This window comes from Nicotiana tomentosiformis, chromosome 4 (genome assembly GCF_000390325.3).
Source record: "Nicotiana tomentosiformis chromosome 4, ASM39032v3, whole genome shotgun sequence".
Taxonomy (NCBI): domain Eukaryota; kingdom Viridiplantae; phylum Streptophyta; class Magnoliopsida; order Solanales; family Solanaceae; genus Nicotiana; species Nicotiana tomentosiformis.
This window is the reverse complement of record NC_090815.1, coordinates 9,277,578-9,296,719: the sequence shown is the minus strand read 5'-3', so window position 1 is coordinate 9,296,719 and position 19,142 is coordinate 9,277,578. Positions and strand designations below refer to the sequence as shown.

The 19,142-nt window shown below is 33.8% G+C and overlaps 1 protein-coding gene, 1 long non-coding RNA gene and 1 pseudogene across 2 annotated transcripts in view; 1 reads left to right on the top strand and 2 right to left on the bottom strand.

Annotated features, from left to right (window-relative positions):
- Positions 1-3,208, bottom strand: part of LOC138908859 (uncharacterized) — a 170,210-nt gene extending 167,002 nt beyond the window's left edge. Inside the window, exon 1 of the long non-coding RNA XR_011415254.1 lies at positions 3,150-3,208. This is a non-coding gene — a long non-coding RNA (uncharacterized lncRNA). The remainder of the gene's footprint in view (positions 1-3,149) is intronic.
- On the top strand, positions 2,772-6,952 carry LOC104096089 (sucrose synthase-like; annotated as a pseudogene).
- A 210-nt stretch (positions 6,953-7,162) lies between these two features.
- Positions 7,163-14,128, bottom strand: LOC104096090 (uncharacterized). The gene is made up of 8 exons (XM_009602397.4): positions 13,867-14,128; positions 12,051-12,167; positions 10,545-10,771; positions 10,251-10,462; positions 10,069-10,171; positions 9,406-9,776; positions 8,831-9,329; positions 7,163-8,391 (listed from the first exon to the last, which is right to left on the bottom strand). Exons 1-8 carry the CDS (start codon positions 14,027-14,029, stop codon positions 7,246-7,248), a joined length of 2,838 nt encoding a protein of 945 aa, XP_009600692.1. The 5' UTR covers positions 14,030-14,128; the 3' UTR covers positions 7,163-7,245.
- Positions 14,129-19,142: the final 5,014 nt, after the last annotated feature.

Below are 19,142 nucleotides of genomic sequence, written 5' to 3'. Positions count from 1 at the left end.
GTAAGTAGTATTTGTCTAGAGGCTTAGTTTCCACATCACCCTTCCTAGAAGGTGGTTGTGGTATTAAGTGCTCTTTAGGTGTAAAGATTTTGTTATAAATGGTAATATTTACAGTTGTTACCAAAAAAACCTAATTATGTATCTTTCAGACTGTCAGTGTATATTTTTTCCAATATTGGTGGAAATAAAAAAACTTGACTCTAATAATCAATACTACGAGGAGGCAAAAACAAAAAAGGAATATTAGAATTCAGTATTACTTAGTTGATGGCACACACTTGTTACTATTAACTAGGAGTAAATTGCTTCCATGCATTCCTAAAAGTACGTTCTCTTGTTTTTGGACATACATTGTTCTTTTAAATTTTTCCTTATTATTCTCTTCTTCTTTTTCCCCTTCAACTTTCCACCTTCCCATTGGCTATATATATATGGTTAGTAGTATAGCTCCTGAAGTGTGTGCAATTGCAGTAGTAGATAGAAGAAGCCAATGAAGTATCAAACGAAGTTACTACTATTATTAGGAGAAATAGATAATAAATTTTACTCTCTCTTTCCCAATTTATGTGACACGTTTTGCTTTTTAGTATGACAAAGAAAGAATGTCATCTTTCTATATTTAGAAATAATTTAATTTTAAAATTTTTAAGTTTATCCTTAATAAAATAATTTATAATCACACAAATATCTAAAACTTTATTTAAATCATGATTTTAAAAGTCAACCTTATTTCATAAACTACTCGCACCGTAAATTGGGACCTAAGAGTAGAGGTAACATTGAAAGTGATTTTAGGTCAAAGTGACTTGAGAGCACTATCTAGGTACTTCCACCACTATATAGAAGTGGAAGTGGTGAAGTAGAAGAAGAAATTGGAACTTTTGCAAGGTGTTCAATTCTTTTTTTGGTTCTTTTTTTTTTTTAAAAATATGAAACTGGTTGTTGCATATGAATGTGTCTTATTACGTGTCGTGACATTAGTATATGCATCGAGAATATATCCTTTTTTTGAACATTTTGCTGAATTAATCATTTTTCATCTTTTGCTGCCTCATTATCCGTTGCAATAGCTTATATGAGTTGTTGCAATAGCTTTTATAAACTGCGACAATAGCCTCAAAATACCCTTCCAATAGCGTCAACAACAGTTGCAATAAAAGAATGTCCAGGAAACTGTTGTGATAGTCTGAATAACCGTTGCAATAGTAGGCTAGTGCGACGGTTAATGCACCCTTGCAAGAAACCATCGCAATAAGATGTGAGAAACTTTAAACCGTTGCGACAGACCTATTCCGACGGTTTCCATACAACGAATTTGCAATCATTGCCATAGACTTATTTTCTACTAGTGTTAATATCTTGGTGGATAAGAATTACTAGTTCATATGGAAAATTATGTCTGGAAAAGGAAAGGGGATAATTCCTTTTAGGATAAGTTTTTAATAATTTATCAATAACAACAACAAACCCATTATATATATATTCCCCGGGCAGAACTAACGTCCTCTTCAACAATTTAAAGCAATATGTCTTTTTTTCTCTCCACTTTTTTTTTTTCCTTCATTGTTTGATATTATTGTTTTTTTGGTTTCTACAGAGCGGTGGTTAGACCGATCATGTTGTATGGAGCAGGATGTTGGCCAGTCAAGATTTTTCATATCTAAAAGATGAAAGTAGCAGAAATGAGGACGTTGAGATGGGTGTGCGGGCACGCAAGGTTGGATAAGATTAGGAATGAAGATATTCGGACAAGTGTGGGCGTGGCTCCCATGGAAGACAAAATGCGGGAAGCGAGGCTTAGATGGTTCTAGCACGTGCAGAGGAGAAGCCTAGATGCCCTGGTTAGGAGGTGCGAACGGTTGGCTTTGACGGGTATGAGATGAGGTAGAGGACGACCTAAGAAATATTGGGGAGACGTGATCAGGCAGGACATGGCGTGAGCACGACTCCAGCTCATCGAGAACATGGCCCGTGATAGGAAGGTATGGAGGGTGAGCATTAGGGTTGAAGGTTAGTAGGTAGTTGAGAATTTTTCGACTCCATTCTGTGTGTAAGTCTAGTCGGTCAGTGTCGTGTTGCGATAACTAATTATTAACTACTTATGCCATGTGACTTTTTTCTAGACTTCCACTTTGGCTCAAAGAGAGGGATATTTCCTCACTTTTTAATAATATATATTGGGCGTTTGGACATAAGAATTGTAAAATTCTAAAAAATAAGTAAAAATATTTTTCAAGTGAAAATGGTATTTGAAAATTAGAGTTGCGTTTGGACATGAATATAATTTTGGGTTGTTTTTGAAGTTTTGTGAGTGATCTGAGTGAAAATTTTGAAAAACAGTTTTTTGGAGTTTTTCAAATTTTCCAAAAATTTCAAAATGCATCTTCAAGTGAAAATTGAAAATTTATGACCAAACGCTGATTTCGAAAAAGTAAAAAATTTCTTATGTCCGAACGGGCTCATAGATTTCCCATATTTGTGGGATAATGATCAAATTTCACCATCTTTACCACCTTTTAATTCATGCAACTTATTAGTAGTTTACAATAAGGTTAAAAAGATTTTCTCTGCTTTTCTCTTTTCTATTTTCTGTATGTAGTAATAATGTGTAATGTCATCATTAATCTTACATCTTTTTTGATGTTCCACTAATCAATAAGAATAACTCACTAGCTTATAAATATGCAAGTTGAGATCTCATCATTGAAATATCTCCCTTTCTCTTTTTCCTTTGGCCCATCTGTGGCTAAGATATTAGTATCAATTTGGCCTGATCATTTTGGTTTTCCTCATCAAACGTTTAATCCATTTCTTTTTTAGTCAAATAGAATCAAAGTTCAGTTTCAGAGGAAAAAAATGGCAGCCAATAGTCTCAGCATTAAGGATCATTTGGAGGAAGCCATTTTAGCCCATCCGGATGAAATTTTGGCACTCAAGTCCAGGTACATTGCTACATATAATGATATTAATAACTGGAGGCGGATACAAGATTTAAATTTGACAGGTTCAATTTTTAGGTTCTTACTTAAGGGCTGTTTGGTGCGCTAAGCTCTTACTATGCGCGAGGTCCCCGGAAGGGCAGGACCACAAGGGTTTATTGTACGCAGTCTTACCCTGCATTTCTGCAAGAGGTTGTTTCCATGGCTTACCCGTGACCTCCAGATCACATGCCAGCAACTTTACCAGTTACGCCAAGGCTCCCCTTCAACTTTACCACCGAAAACGTTACACTTTCGAAATTATGAGTGTGATCTTTAACATATATATATTTATGCTCCGTATCGAAAATACTAGGTTCAATTGAACACATACTGATTTGAAATGTTTCCATTTGGCACAGGATTGAAACTGAAGGGAAAGGGATCATGAAACCACTTGATCTCTTGAACCATTTGATTTTTATAAATACTAAGAAAAATGGAGTAAATGTTGCTAGTAGTGCACTTGTGGAAGTTCTCAGTTTTAGCCAAGAAGCTGTGATTGTACCACCACAACTTGCACTAGCTGTATGTCCGAGGCCCGGTGTATGGGAGTACTTGTCATTGAATCTTGAGTCACAGAAAGTGACTGAATTGAGCATCTCTGAATACCTTCAGTTGAAAGAGAACATTGTTTCTTCAAGGCAAATATTCATGAATTTGAAACTAATAGTACTCTACAATTTTGCTTTGTGAATTGAGCTTCTTTTTTTGTTTGATTGTTAATGTTTGTGTCGCAATTATGTTACCAGTGGAAACATCTTGGAGTTGGATTTTGAGCCATTTACTACTGTAACTCCTCCAAAGACACTTTCTCACTCCATTGGTAATGGTCTAGAGTTTCTTAATTGCCACATTGCTTCAAAAATGTTCTACGATAAGGAGATCGCCAAGTGCCTCGTTGATTTTGTCCGATATCATAACTACAAAGGGAAGGTAGTAAAAGTAACTGATGAGCAATTTAGGCTAAAAAAAGTTTTTTTTTTGAGTCAAGTTGTATGATTATATCCATTTTTCTAACGTCAAACGTGTCAATTTGAACAGTCATTGATGGTGAAAGAAAGCATTCAAAGCCTGGAAAATTTCCAACTTGTTCTGAAAAAAGCAGAAGAGTATCTGCACACACTGAATCCAGATACTCCATATTCCAAGTTTGAGTCCAAGTTTGAAGAGATTGGCTTGGAAAGAGGGTGGGGTAACACGTCTGAACGCGTGCAAGAAACCATCGGTCATCTGTAACACCTTCTTGAGTCTCCTGATGCATCTTCTTTGGAGAATTTTCTTGTCAGAATCCCATTGGTTTTCAACATTGTCATTCTCTCGCCACATGGTTACTTCGCTCAAGAAAACGTTCTTGGTTATCCTGACACTGGTGGCCGGGTTTGTGTCCAAGGAATATCTACCTTTTCAGTCTTTGATACTGCAAAATCGAGAAATTTCAATTCTTGATCAAGTTCTTTATACCATCTGAACCAACATTCTCTTTTGGTTGTGAAATATTGAATAGGTTGTTTACATTCTTGATCAAGTTCCAGCGATGGAGCGTGAGATGCTTCGTCGTATGAAGCTTCAAGGACTTGAAGATATCGTCCCTCGCATCCTTGTTGTAAGTTCTACTGACATTGTTTTTTTGGCTTCTTTACTTTCTTGGATTGACCTTTTTTTGTTATTTTATATCAGGTAACTAGGCTGATTCCTGATGCAGTAGGAACCACTTGTGGCGAGCGCATGGAGAAAGTACATGGGGCAGAGCATTCTCATATAATTCGTGTTCCATTTAGAACTGAGAAGGGAATTTTGCGCAAATGGATCTCACGATTTGAAGTCTGGCCATACATCGAAACTTTCACTGAGGTTGAACCTAAAACAAAATAAGAGTTTTGCATTTGAAAATGTCTTCTGACTAAGATACATTCTTATATAAATCATCAGGATGTCGCGGAAGAACTTGTCAAAGAATTGCAAGGTAAACCAGACTTGATAATTGGCAATTATAGTGAGGGAAACCTTGCTGCCTCCTTGCTTGCTAAGAAATTTGGGGCTACTCAGTGTACTATTGCTCATGCCATGGAAAAAACCAAGTATATAAACTCGGACCTTCACTGGAAGATGTGCGATGACAAGTATCATTTCTCAAGTCAGTTCACTGCTGATCTTTTTGCCATGATTCACACTGATTTCATTATCACCAGCACTTTCCAAGAAATTGCTGGATATATATACCATTATGTTATTTCATTTTTTTTTCCCCTAGTCCCGTGTTATTATGAAGGGGAGCCTTGGCGTAACTGGTAAAGTTGCTGCTATGTGACCAGGAGGTCACGGGTTCAAGTCGTGGAAACAGCCTCTTGCGGAAATGCAGGGTAAGGCTGCGTACAATAAGCCCTTGTGGTCCGGCCCTTCCCCGAACCTCGCGCATAGCGGGAGCTTAGTGCACCGAGCTGCCCTTTTAGGCCCGTGTCATTACAGTATTTCCATTGATATTCAAACATTGTGAATTTGCAGCAAGACTACTGTAGGACAGTATGAGAGTCATACTACTTTTACGATGCCTGGATTGTAGCGAGTAGTCCATGGAATCGATTCATTCGATCCAAAGTTCAACATTGTCTCCCCTGGAGCTGATACGTCGATCTACTTTTCTCACCGAGAAGGAGAAAACCTAACTAAGTTCCATCCGGAAATTGAAGAACTTCTTTACAGTCCTGTTGAGAATAAGGAGCACTTGTTAGTCTCCTTATTTTTTGCTTTTTTGTCATTCCATTTCTCTACTTCTTTTCCAACAAGATTAATGATCATTTGTTATTGACATAAACAGATGTGTGTTGAAGGACAGTAATAAGCCAATTCTCTTCACAATGGCAAGGCTAGATCACGTAAAGAATCTAACTGGACTCGTGGAATGGTATTCTAAGAATGCGAGACTGAGGGAGCTTGTTAACCTTGTAGTTGTTGGTGGAGACAGAAGGAAAGAATCCAAGGATTTAGAAGAGCAAGCAGAGATGAAAAAGATGTACAACCTTATTAAACCTACAACTTGAATGGCCAATTCAGGTGGATTTCTTCCCAGATGAATCGTGTGAGAAACGGAGAACTTTATCGATACATTGCAGACACGATGGGTGCTTTCGTTCAACCAGCCTTCTACGAGCCTTTTGGTTTGACAGTTGTTGAGTCCATGACTTGTGGCTTGCCTACTTTTGCTACTTGCAATGGTGGATCATTTGAGATTATAGTGCATGGAAAATCTGGCTTCCACATTGACCCTAATCAAGGTAACAAAGCTGCTGATTTGCTGGTCAGTTTCTTTGAAAAATCTAAAGAAGATCCAGGTTATTGGGATACCATTTCAAAGGGAGGCCTGTAACGTATCCTTGAGAAGTAAGCTTTAATTTGCATTTAGCACTGTTGAAGTATGTGACCATATCATCTAAAAGCTTAAGTTGTTAGACAACACACACTTCTTAATTACTTAATTATATCTTCAACACGACCCTCCACGTGCGGGCTTGATTCTTATTAGTGAGCCAAATACATGAAAATTCTTTTTATAACAAGTGGTAGTGAGACTCGAACTCAGGATCTCTGCAGCTTGCTCTGATACCGTGATTTAACTTTTGAACAAACTAAAGCTGAACCTTTTTTTTTTTTTTTTGGGCAAATTTATTCAAAGAAAGTGATGACACTATCTGGTGTTTATGGATTCTGGAAGTATGCAACCAAAAATGATAAAGTTGCTAATGCAAAGAAGCGCTATCTTGAAATGTTTTATGAACTTGGGTTTAAGAAATCCGTAAGTATATATAACCTTTATATTTTAATTGATTTTGTTCACAAAGTTTTGCACTTTGCTGCTAATTTGTATTTTTGTTGATTGTGTTTTTCAGGCGGAGAAAGTTCCATTGGCTGTTGATGAATAGATGAAGAGGCAGAACCATTGGCAGATGGAAAATACAATGAAGGAGACTGTTGTTTTTTTTTTTTTTTTTTTTTTTTGTGTAAAAAAAGTTTCTTTCTGTGTGCAATTCCTTGTCCTAATGCCCTTTGAATTGATTTTATCTTTCAATATTCTGTTTGAATTTTTGAGAAAGGAACAAGTCAACTGTATTTTGATATTTTGCTGATTTGTAACTGATATGCAGAAAATAAAGATTCTGTAACAAAAACTATATAGCTGTAAACTCTTACAAAAACTTTAATTCATTTATGAGGGAGAAAAAATTACATGAATTTTTTTCAGTTGTGTTACTTCTATACTTCTTGACACCTAAAGCCATGTCTTGAACACCAAAATGTAGCCTTTCTTGATAATTTGTCCAAGTGAAAAATAACCTAAGAAAAGGACAACCAAAAAACCAAAGTATGATAATGGTAAGGCTGTCAACCCAAGAACACTTCCAATTGTTGTGTATGGAATTACAATGCCAATTGTTGATATAACAACAGTAGAACAAACAACAGGCAATGATGCAACTTCCTGAATAAACGGGATTTTCTCAGTTCGGATCAGGTGTATGATTAGTGTTTGCATCAGAAGTCCTTCGACGAACCAAGCAGAACGAAAAAACTTAAAATCAAATCTTGAAACCTTGTAATATAGCAAAAGGAATAGGAGTGTTGCTATATCCGATGCAGAACAAAGAGGTCCATTCCATAGTGTAAACATTGCTAAGCCTTTCAGTGACCATCTCTGTGGAGTTTGAACATAACCGTCCTCCATTTTGTCCCAAGTTATTGCAATTTGGCCAAGATTATACAAGATGTTCTGTGTAAGAAGCTGCATTGGCGTCAAGGGCTCGAAACCAAATATCAACGTTGCAATCAGCAGTGAAATTATGCTTCCTAGATTGGCGATCACTGACATCTTGATATACTTCATCGTGTTTCCAAATGTGAGCCGACCTTGCTCAACTCCAGCTACAAGAACATTAAGGTCTTTTTCGAGTAAGATAATGTTAGCAAAGTCTTTGGCCATTGAGGCACCAGAGTCGACTGAGATGCCCACATTTGCTGCATCTAATGCAAGTGAATCGTTTACTCCATCTCCTAAGAAACCAACAACATGATCGCCCCTTGTTTGTAAAGATTGCACTACCCTTAGTTTCTGAGTAGGTGTAAGTCGGGCGAAAACTGTTGACCTCTTCACTGTCTCATGGAAAGAATCTGTGTCTAGTGACTCAAGGTCAGGTCCAGTGATGACGTGAGTTGTTTTTATACCGACCTCTTTGCATATTCTTATCGCAAGAGATAGAGTATCACCTGTCAATACCTTAGCTTTTACTCCCTTTTCTGCTAGGCGCCATAGCGCTTCTTTTGCAGAATCTTTTGGTGGATCAAAGAAGGATATAAGCCCAACAAACACCATACTGGATTCAGTGTCCTCATCGCAGATCATGCTTCTAACTCCAACTTGCTGCAACAAAGCAATAATAATTATGAATCAACCGATAATGTGCGATTATATTTTTGCATAAAGAACATTGGCATGCCTCAAGGTCTAATACTTGTACTTGTGGTACTGATCGTTGTCCTTCCTTAGGTCTCCATGCGACCTATAGGTCACAAGTTCGAGCAGTGGAAACAGCCACTAATGCTTGCACTAGGGTAGGCTGTCTACATCACACCCCATGTGTGCGGCCCTTCCGCGGACTCTGCGTGAGCACGGGATGCCTTATGCACCGCGCTGCCCTTTGTTTAGTGTAAAAAACAAAGAAAATGAAAGCAGAAAGTGGCACTCGGAGTGCAAAAGGGGATAAAATTATCATTTATTTCTTTGGTGTAAACTTGTTCAAAGGGAGGTACCAACTTGCAAATAACCAATATGAAAATTGTGATTAGGAATTCAAACATACCGGTAGGAGTTGTTTCATTGCTAACCCAAGAACCCGATATCCTTCATTACTTAATTTTTCTGACAGGTCAGTAATTCTTCTGTAATCTTCTTTGGTGAAAGTGAAAATCCTCCCCTCATCAACATGCTCAATGAAAGAACATATGCTCAAAATATCTTCTAGTGCTCCTTTTGTTATCAACACTCTGTTACCAATACTCAATTGCTCGTCTTTGGCGCTCATTTTGGTTTCCAATATAACAGATGCTCTTCTTCTTGTAAAATCAAAAGGAATCTCATCTATCTTATTCCACTTGGAAGGCTGAAACTTGTATCCATTTGCATATGCATATGCCATAATCGCGTCATCCAGAGGATACTTATTTTGGTTTTGGAAATAAGCATTCAAGAAAGCAAAGTGTAGGACTGTTTCATTTGGTGACCCCCAACTATTAAAGTAATTAACCATGGTCGAAAAATTCACCGTGAGTGTACCAGTCTTATCTATGCATATAATATCCCTGAAAATAAAAGAAAGAAAATGAGATATCTGTGTCTAGTCTATAGAAGCATTTGAGAGTGAAGACTACAACTTACATGGATCCCATGTCTCGTATAGCAGTTAAGCTCTTAACTATACATCTATCTTTGGCCATCGCAAGAGCTCCTTTAGCAAGACCAGTATTCACAATAAGGGGAAGCATCTGAGGGGTGAGTGCACTTGCAACTGAGATTCCAAATAGTATACTCTTACTCAGATCATGTGATGTAAAGTAAACGGATAGGACGATAACTGTAACCACAACGAGCATGACACTGATAAGCACATATGATATGTGGCGGATGCCTTTCTCGAAATCATCTTGTGGCCTTTTCTTCCCTATTTTTGAAAAGATTGTGCTGAGGTACGTCTTTAATCCGGTAGAGATAACCAGACCGGTTCCGCTACCAGACACCACACTTGTTCCCTAAAATGAAGCACAATACTCTCAATGAAATACAAAAAGTAGAACTTAAAGGCAAAAACTGATCACCAAATTTTTCTGCAATAAGAAATGATGCTTGCAAATCGTAATTATTATTGTTACGTTAGCAAGGATTACTAAAACTCAAAGTACTTGCTCAACCAATCTGTTAATTACACATACATTTATTTAGTTTACTAATTTACTAGAAAATTTTACCCTTTTTCAGTCACTTAGATTGGTAAGACTGACTCAGAACAAGAAATAGAACAGCCCTTTAAATGCCTGGACTTACCATAAAGCATATGTTCTTCAGATCAAGCAATGGTGTGCTGTTATCTTCTCTCACGTAAGCTGTTTTCTCGGTCGTTGTAGATTCGCCTGTTAGTGAAGACTGACTGTTCAAGAATATGCGAGAACTCATTTAACAATTCACAATGAGAACAAATCATAGTACATAATTGCTGCATGTTTTACCTGACAACTAGGTGCTTTGATTCAAGAAGCCTCACATCTCCTGGGAAAAGATCCCCTGGTTCAACGATTACGATATCACCTGGAACAACTTCTTTTTGATCAACTTTAACCTGTACTTCAGTCTGAACAATTCTACCTGCACATCGTTGAACCTTTATCGGACACCTAACAAACTCTGCAAGCTTCATTGCTGCTTTTGAGCTGCTGTATTCCTAAGAGAAAAACAACTCAAGATTAGATCTTACTCGAGGTGTATTCGTGCTCGTGTACTGAAACGTACGAACTGAACGAAACCTGGTAAAAGCGGAGAGAGACACTTATAAAGACTAATATAAGCATGATACAGCCATTTGGACTGTCACTTGTAATATAAGATATTACTGATAGGAAAAGAAGGATGATGTTAAATGGATGGAATGAAGCACTCCACAGAAGATTCCACCACTTTGGGAAAGTATTCTCAAGAGGAATATTTGGGCCAGATTCTTTAAGTCTTCTGTCAGCTTCAGCAAAGCTCAATCCTGCACAAGAACAACCTCATGAATAAGAATTTCTTTTTCCTTATATAGGCAGCATATACATCCATTGAGACAACCTCATGAGCCGAGGGTCTATCCCAAACAGCCTCTCGACCTTCACAAGGTAGGGATAAAGTCTGCATATACATTACCCTTTTCGGACCCCATTTTGGGATTATGCTGAGTTTGTTGTTGTTGTATACATCCATTAAGACATGTAATTTTCCTTCTATAGACAGTTCTATGCACTGACGGTTTAGAAGTATTTATATAATCAGGTGGTAATTATAGGTAAATCTTTAAATAAACATTACTTGATAATATGATAGAAATGATAACTAACCTGCTATCACAGGTTAACATTTATTAATAGTGTGAAAAAATCATTATCCTGTCAATGTATATAACTTAAATCCTTTCATAAATTAACTGTCTCGCCAAGAAAGAAAACCATAAAAAGGGCAAAAACTTCAATAAAAAGTGACAAAAGAATTATATATATTTTTCTATTGCAAGACACTAATAAAGACTTTACTACTAGTAAAGAACTATATATTATTTCACGGGCTCGAGCCATGGAATCAGAAACTGATGTTTGTATCATGGTAGACTACCTATATCACATCCCCTTGGGGTGCGGCCCTTCTCCGGACGCTGCATGAACGCGAGATGCTTCGTGCACCGGGCTGTTTTTTTTTTTTAATAGTAAAGACTTTACAAGAATGCAAAAGACAGTAGATTTCTTTTATGAAGAATAGACTGGATACATTTTATGAACATCCCTGTAAGTAAATACTAGTGCAATATAGCTATTTCTAATGTAAATAACTTCTCCAACAGTTCCCCTACTTAACAGAAGTGCTTATAGTATTATTCAGGAATGAACATTTAATTCAGTAGTTAACTTAGAAATCTCAGATATAAATTACACATTGGAGCATTAGAACATCAAATTGAAAATAATTAAACTTAGCCAAGAAATAAAGAGAAGGGGAGCCTTGGAGCAAGGATTGTTTCCGCGTGACCTATAGGTCACACGTTCGAGCCGTGGAAGCAACCACTAATGCATGGCGTTCGAGCCGTGGAAGTAACCACTAATGCATGCATTAGGGTAGGTTGTCTATATCACACTCTTTAGGTACGGCCCTTTCCCTAAATCTTGTGGACATAATACTTTATGCACCGGGCTGCCCTTACTTTTAACCAAGAAATAAAGAAAACTTTCATGATTTTCGTAAATAGAAAATCAGAAAAATGGAAATGTTTTTCAAGAGAAAATTACCTCTTTCAGTGGATCGAACGTACTCATACACCAAGTCTTTTTCAGATTGAGCCAAAGCATATAGCCAAGAATACAACTTCTCCTCTTCTTCAGTTCTTGACTCTCCATCAATTTTCTCTTTATATGGAAATTAATAAAGAACAAAATAAAAGAATAATGACCCTGTATTAGTTTCTTTTATAACACTTAAACACAAGTGAACCACATATTGTTCCCAATTATAACCTTAAATCAGGGCTTTATCAACATGATTGGGGCTAAAGCCAAATTTCAGAGAGGCCCTAAGTAAGAATATCAACAACAAATTTGCAATGAAAAAGTATAAAATAAAGGTAGAATATAATAAAACTGGCTCAAGAATTTAATAAGTTGGTATACAACATTCTCAGTGAAAGCCCATGAAGTGGGGTTTGAGGAGGTAGAGTGTACGCCGCCCTTATCTCTACCTTACATATAAGGTCAATCAATTTAGTGCAGTGTGAAAATGAAAGTAACGAAGGCGAATAAGTCATGATAAAGCAATTTAAAAGCATCAGTAGCTATCACAGATAAATAAAATAATCGAAGTATAAGAAATAATAGATAGTAGCAAAAATCAAAGGGTAAGAAATTATAGAGCAAGATAATTAAGTTGATATAACGATATGAAAAGTGTTGCATTGCTTCAATATAATGACTGCTTGTTGTAATGCTTTGAGGAAGATAACTTGTAAGCCGCGGTAAGTTGACTATTGAAAGATTTTTCAATATTGAGAATAAATAGTAAAAGAGAGAATGAAAAAGATAAATATATAAATAATAATGTGGGCCCGTATTAGTTGTTAAGATATAAATGAGACAAAAAATAGCTACCCAACCCATGTAAGGAAACAATTCATTAAGAATTAATCCATCCTCTAATAATTATAACGATCCTCGTATTAAAATTATTGTACTTTCGCTCCAAAAATTCTTTTTAATTTAAATATACACATATTTTTTAATAATATATATACAATACATCTTTAAGGAAAAAACGGGCCCCCTAAAAAGTTGAAGCCCCAAGCGATTGCTTTACTGGCCTTATAGTCGAGCCACCCATGCCTTAAATACATATACATATTATTCCTCTTCAAGCTCAAATTTTTAGATGAGATATTTATACACTTTAACATTAAGAGCCTATTTGTCCATAAAAAAAATCACTTTTTTCCGAAAATTCTCTTTTTCCGAAATCAGTGTTTGGCCATGAAAATTTCAAATTTCACTTGAAGAAATTTAAAAAACTCTAAAAAGTTATTTCTTAAAATGTTTTCTTCAAATCACTCACAAAAATTAAAAAACAACTCCAAATTGTATTCATGTCTCAACACAACTCTAATTTTCAAATACCATTTTCACTTGAAAGAAAATTAATTTTTTCTGAAATTTTACATTTCTTATGTCCAAACGCCCACTAAGTACCCAAATATAGAAAAAGGAGCCAAAAATCATAAATAGAGTTGATGGGATGAATGTGACCCATTCATCCTTAATCATAAGTCTCGGGTTCAAACTCTGACAAGCTGGCGTCGGCGGTATGACTTCTCAATGATCATGTTTTCCATTTGAATTCATCCCAAACCAACATTTTAAAAAAAAATAAAAATAAAAAGTACTAAATTTCTATACCTTTTTAAATTTTTACTAGAAAGCATACAACTTAAAGTATTATCATGACTAAAATAAATTCAAAAAACGAGCCAAATCAAAGGAGGAGGATAACAAATACTGAAAGAGAACTTCACAACCATACAAAAGCTCAAAAATAGAAGATAAGAAAGTAACGAAAGCCTACTTCCAGAAGTGAGTCTTCGCAAGAAACGAAACACAACATTAATTTTGGGTCCATTATTTTGGGTTTGTCCATTGAGTTTATGAACAAGATTTTGGCGAATGAAAGGAGAATTATAATAAGGTATTTTAGGGTGATTTAGAGAGAAAATATTGGGTAACCACATTGAAACAGAGGTTTCATTTGCAGTTAAGGAAAGATTGATTAACTTTAAATTACATACAAAAGAAAAATGAGACAATAGTACGTAATGTTAGTGATGAAAAAGAGATAAAAGACGTTGAGCTGGTAGTTTGGCTTTGAATAGAAGGTGTGGACTGGTAGAAATTATAAGGCTATTGAGAGGTGGAACATGAGATATTATTTAAGAAACTTAGTTGATCAGGGGACTACAAATTACTACGTTCAGGAATCATGATACTGCCCGTTTTTTTTTAAAGGATTGCTCGATGCAAGGAGTATCCCGCGGTTTATGCCAGGTACCACATCCGCCATCCAAAGACTGATTGCATGGTTCGAATCCGTAATCTATAGGTCACATGAAAGCAACTTTAAAAATTACCGATAGTTACTACTGATGATTGCAACAGTTTCAATTTGGATTAATTAAGAGTTTAACTTGTATATATTGTCTGTCAATTTTTTTCCGGAAAATGGCCGAATATACCCTGTACTATCAGAAAAGGTGTAAATGTATCCCTCGTTCTACTTTGAGTCCATATATACCCCTGTCGCTATACTTTTGGTTCACGTATACTCCTTTTCCATTAAGTTTATTCAAAGTAGACATCCAATCCTACGTGGCACTGACATTTGATGAAGCGGATGCCTCATGCGCCCCTAACCTATTTTACCCCTCCCTTCTATTTTTTTCCACCACTAAAATTTTCTTCCCCCCAACCACTATTGCCACTATGACTGCTACCATAAAAAATATTGTATTTCAAAATTTAGTCTTTTATATATGGATTAGGGGCGTTGAGGTGGCATGCCATGTGGTATCCACCTCATCAAATATCAGTGCCACGTATGATTGAATATCCACCTTAAACAAACTTAACAGAAGAAGGGTATATTTGAACCAATAGTATTACGACAATGATATATTTAGACCAAAAGTATAACAAATGATATATTTAAACTTTTTCTCATAGTATAGAGGTATATTTGGCCTTTTGCCAAATTATTTTTAATTATTTTTAAAATTTTTGAAAAAAATAATTGTAGGTAATTATTGTGGAATTGTTCTTCTTCAACCGTCCGATATTGTAAATATTACTTTACAATGTTAGTGGGAATAATTAAATCCAAAATATGATATGTCATCTTAAAAAAAAACAGAAATATGTAATTGTTAGTTATAGTATTTCATAAATAACTTAAACTTTTTGTGCAAAAATTCAAAGATTGACATCTTAAAAGAGTATATTTGGAACCAAATTCAAATGGATGATAAATTTGTTCTTTTTTTAATTATTGAGGGGCAAATCTAAGCTAGTCCACTAACGATGAAGATAAGGGCATATTTGGGATTAAATTTAAACGGATGGCAGTGTTGTTCTATTTTCCAAAGTTGAGGGACATTTTTTGCCCTCTTCCCTTAATCTATAAATAAATTTAAATTTTCTTGCAAAAAAAAAATAAAAAAATCTAGAACTCGATATCTAAATACAAATCGAAGATGAGATGCAATGCAAATATGTAACTGCTGCCCACATAACTCCAAACGTTTAGAGGGAGAGAGTCCTGTATACGGTCGAAATAGATTTCGGCCTTAGCACGTCCGATCGAGTTCGAACGGTGATCTATCGAAGTAAGATCCCGAAGGAGGAACGAACTAACCTCGAACCCGGGGAGGCTGAACCGTGTCGAGTTTGATATCATTATCGAGCTCGAATCAAAATCGAACCATGATGCAGAGTAGATCTATCGTTTCGATAATCCAGAGACCAACCAACTTTGACCTCGAATCAATTCGAGGGCTCGAGCCAGGATCGGGCACGAACCAAGGTCACGAGTTCAAGCCGAGATCAAGCTCAAACCAAAATCAAGGGTTCTAAGCAAGATCGAGCTCGCAGACAAAAGCCGTTGCAATCCCACTAGAGAGAATCTTGGCAGAAATTATGGAAAAACTGACTTATCATGGGTCTCCCACTGAATTTTTATTTTATTATGCTTAGAGCCAAATCCCTCCACTATAAAAGGACTTGGTTACCATTCCTGTAAAACAAGTTTTTTCAAGGCTTACATTATAATAAAAGGGCTATATTCTTCTACAATAAAGAACCGTTCTTTCAGATTTCTTAGATTGATTCTATTTGTTGAATCTTGAGATTCATTGTTCCTGATAACCTTATCTATTTTAGCATTCTCCCCAATCTATATTTACACTTTTATTTATCCTTGCATTTTGTGTTAAGTTACGCCACATATCCTCGAAACTGCGTATAAATTCAACTCTATTCATTTTTCGGGTAAACAAGTCCCCCTTCTCTCTAGAATAAATATTACCGTTGGTACAAGTTTATTACCGTTAACCCACTTGTAACATTGTTCCGACAAGGCAAACCCGTTGTCATTTTCACCAAGGAAGAAGATGATGTCTTGGCTCATACATACAAGTGGACGATTATAGGTAGGTTCATGCGGATCAATACCCTCTATTGATACTAGTAGTAGTACCCGCGCGATGCGCGAAAATATTAATTAAATTAAATTGTGATCGTGCTTGTTTAAATATATTAGATCGTATTATTTTAATAAGTTTCAATTGCAGACTTATTTGTCAATATGATATACCAAATAATAAAATCTCTATTAAATTAAAGGGACTTATATAGTCATTGAATAATATTTTTTTTAATATTTTTCTTTATTCTATTATCCAATGTTTAGTATTTTTACATTGTTAATAGAAATTTTTATTAGCATATTACTTTGTTTAATATTTTTGTCCGCTCGCTTTCTTTTTGTAATATAAGAGAAGATATATATTTTATTAATCTTGAAATATTTTTTATTTTAAATTTTATTTTGTTGTTGTCAATAATATTATCTGAATTTTAATGAACAAAATCTCTATTAAATTAAAGAGGCTTATATAGTCATCGAATAACTTTTTTGTTATGTAATTTTTTTATATTATCCAATATTTAATATAATTGCATTGCTAATAAAAATTTTTATTAGCATATTACTTTGTTTAATATTTTTGTCTAATTATTTTTTGCAATATAATAGAAGATATATATTTTATTACTCTTGAAATATTTTTTTATTTTAAATTTTATTCTAATGTTCTCAATAATATTGTCTTAATTTTAATGAATAAAATCTCCATTAAATTAAAGAGACATGTATAGTCATTGAATAATTTTTTGTTATATATTTTTCTTTATTATACTTATCCAATATTTAATATTTTTACATTGGTAATAGAAATTTTTAATAGCATATTACTTTATCGAATATTTTTTTGTACTACTTTTTTTTTTGCAATACAATAGAAGAACAGTATTTTATTACTCTTGAAATATTTTTTGATTTTAAGTTTTATCCTATTGTTCTCAATAATATTATCTGAATTTTAATAAATAAAATCTATATTAAATTCAAGAGGGTTGTATAGTCATTGAATAAATTTTTTGTTATGTATTTTTATTTATTATATTATCCGGTATTTAGTATTATTGCAATAGAAACTTTTATTAACATAGAAGATATATATTTTTATTACTCTTGAAGTTATTTTTTATTTTAAATTTTATCCTATTGTTCTCAATAATATTATCTGAATTTTAATGAATAAAATATCTATTAAATTAAAGAGAGTTATATAGTCATTGAATAACTTTTTTGTTCTATATATTTATTTATTATATTATCCGGTATTTAGTATTATTGCATTGTTAATAGAAACTTTTATTAGCATAATACTTTATTTAAAGTTTTGTATGCTACTTTCTTTTTATAATATAATAGAATATATATATATATATATATATATATATATATATATATATATATATATATATATATATATATATTATTTATTTTATTCTATTATTATGAATAATATGTTCTGAATAAATAAACTTTTTATTTTTAAAAAGGAAAACAAAAATTATTTAAAAAACAAATAAATTTTGAATTGACAATTTTTTATTTTTTGTAATTTTATTTTTTTATTTTAAAATAATTTAAAACCTCCAACTTGAAACTACTCTCCAATTTGAATGGAAAGTTTTGTTTTGTTTTATATTATAAAATATTTAAAATATTTTATTTTATTATTCTATATATATTTAAATTTAAAAAATAATAACCAATAACTAATTATTAACTACTTATGCCATGTAATCTTTTTAAAAACTAAATAAAGAAGTTTATTTTGTCTTAAAATTCCATGTTGAAACTAATTCCCAATTTGAATTGGCAAGTTTTATTTTTTTAATTTCATTTTTTATCTTAAAATAATTTTAAAACTCTAACTTTGTTGGAGCTTTGTCCTAAAAATCTACACTTGTCGTCTTATGGTTATACCACTTGGCATCATATAATTATTTACTTCTTATATATATATATATATATATATATATATATATATATATATATATATATATATATATATATAGATATAAAGAATAGATATTTATATAGTCTACTATATTAGGAAGAAACTAATCCCCAATTTGAATTGAAAGTTTTTTATTTCTTTATTTTCGTTTTTTTATTTTAAAATAATTTTAAAACTCCAACTTGAAGCTACTCCCCAATATGAATGGATATGTTTTTATTATATATTTTCGTTTTTATATTATAGATAATTTTATTTTTTCTTATTTTTGTTTTTTTATGTTAAAATAATTTTAAAACTTCAACTTGAAACTACTCCCCAATTTGAATGGGAATTATATATATATATATATATATATATATATATATATATATATATATATATTCAAATAGAGTAACCAGCTAATTAATTTAAAATATAAAAATCAAAAGGATTTGGAATTAGAAAGGTAGTTTCTTTTGTCCTAATGCCACTTGGCTTTTGTGGTTATGCCACTTGTCGTAATATTGTATTTTTGCCTCTCCTTTTATTATATATAGATTATTCGCAGTGAATTCGCAAAAATTATCCCGGGAAAGGAAAAGATCAAAATTGGGGCTTATGACATGCACAATGTTTTCATAGATTTTGAGAATATGGAGGACTATTTAAATGTCAACTCCAGGAATCTCGTGACAATAGGTTCAGACAATGTGATGAAAAT

Coding starts and splice junctions, on each gene's coding strand:
- LOC104096090 (XM_009602397.4), bottom strand. CDS start 14,029: ATGTGGTTACCCAATATTTTCTCTCTAAATCACCCTAAAATACCTTAT. Junction 12,168..13,866: donor GCGAAGACTCACTTCTGGAA/GTAGGCTTTCGT, acceptor TTCCATATAAAG/AGAAAATTGATGGAGAGTCA. Junction 10,463..10,544: donor TCTCTCTCCGCTTTTACCAG/GTTTCGTTCAGT, acceptor TTTTTCTCTTAG/GAATACAGCAGCTCAAAAGC.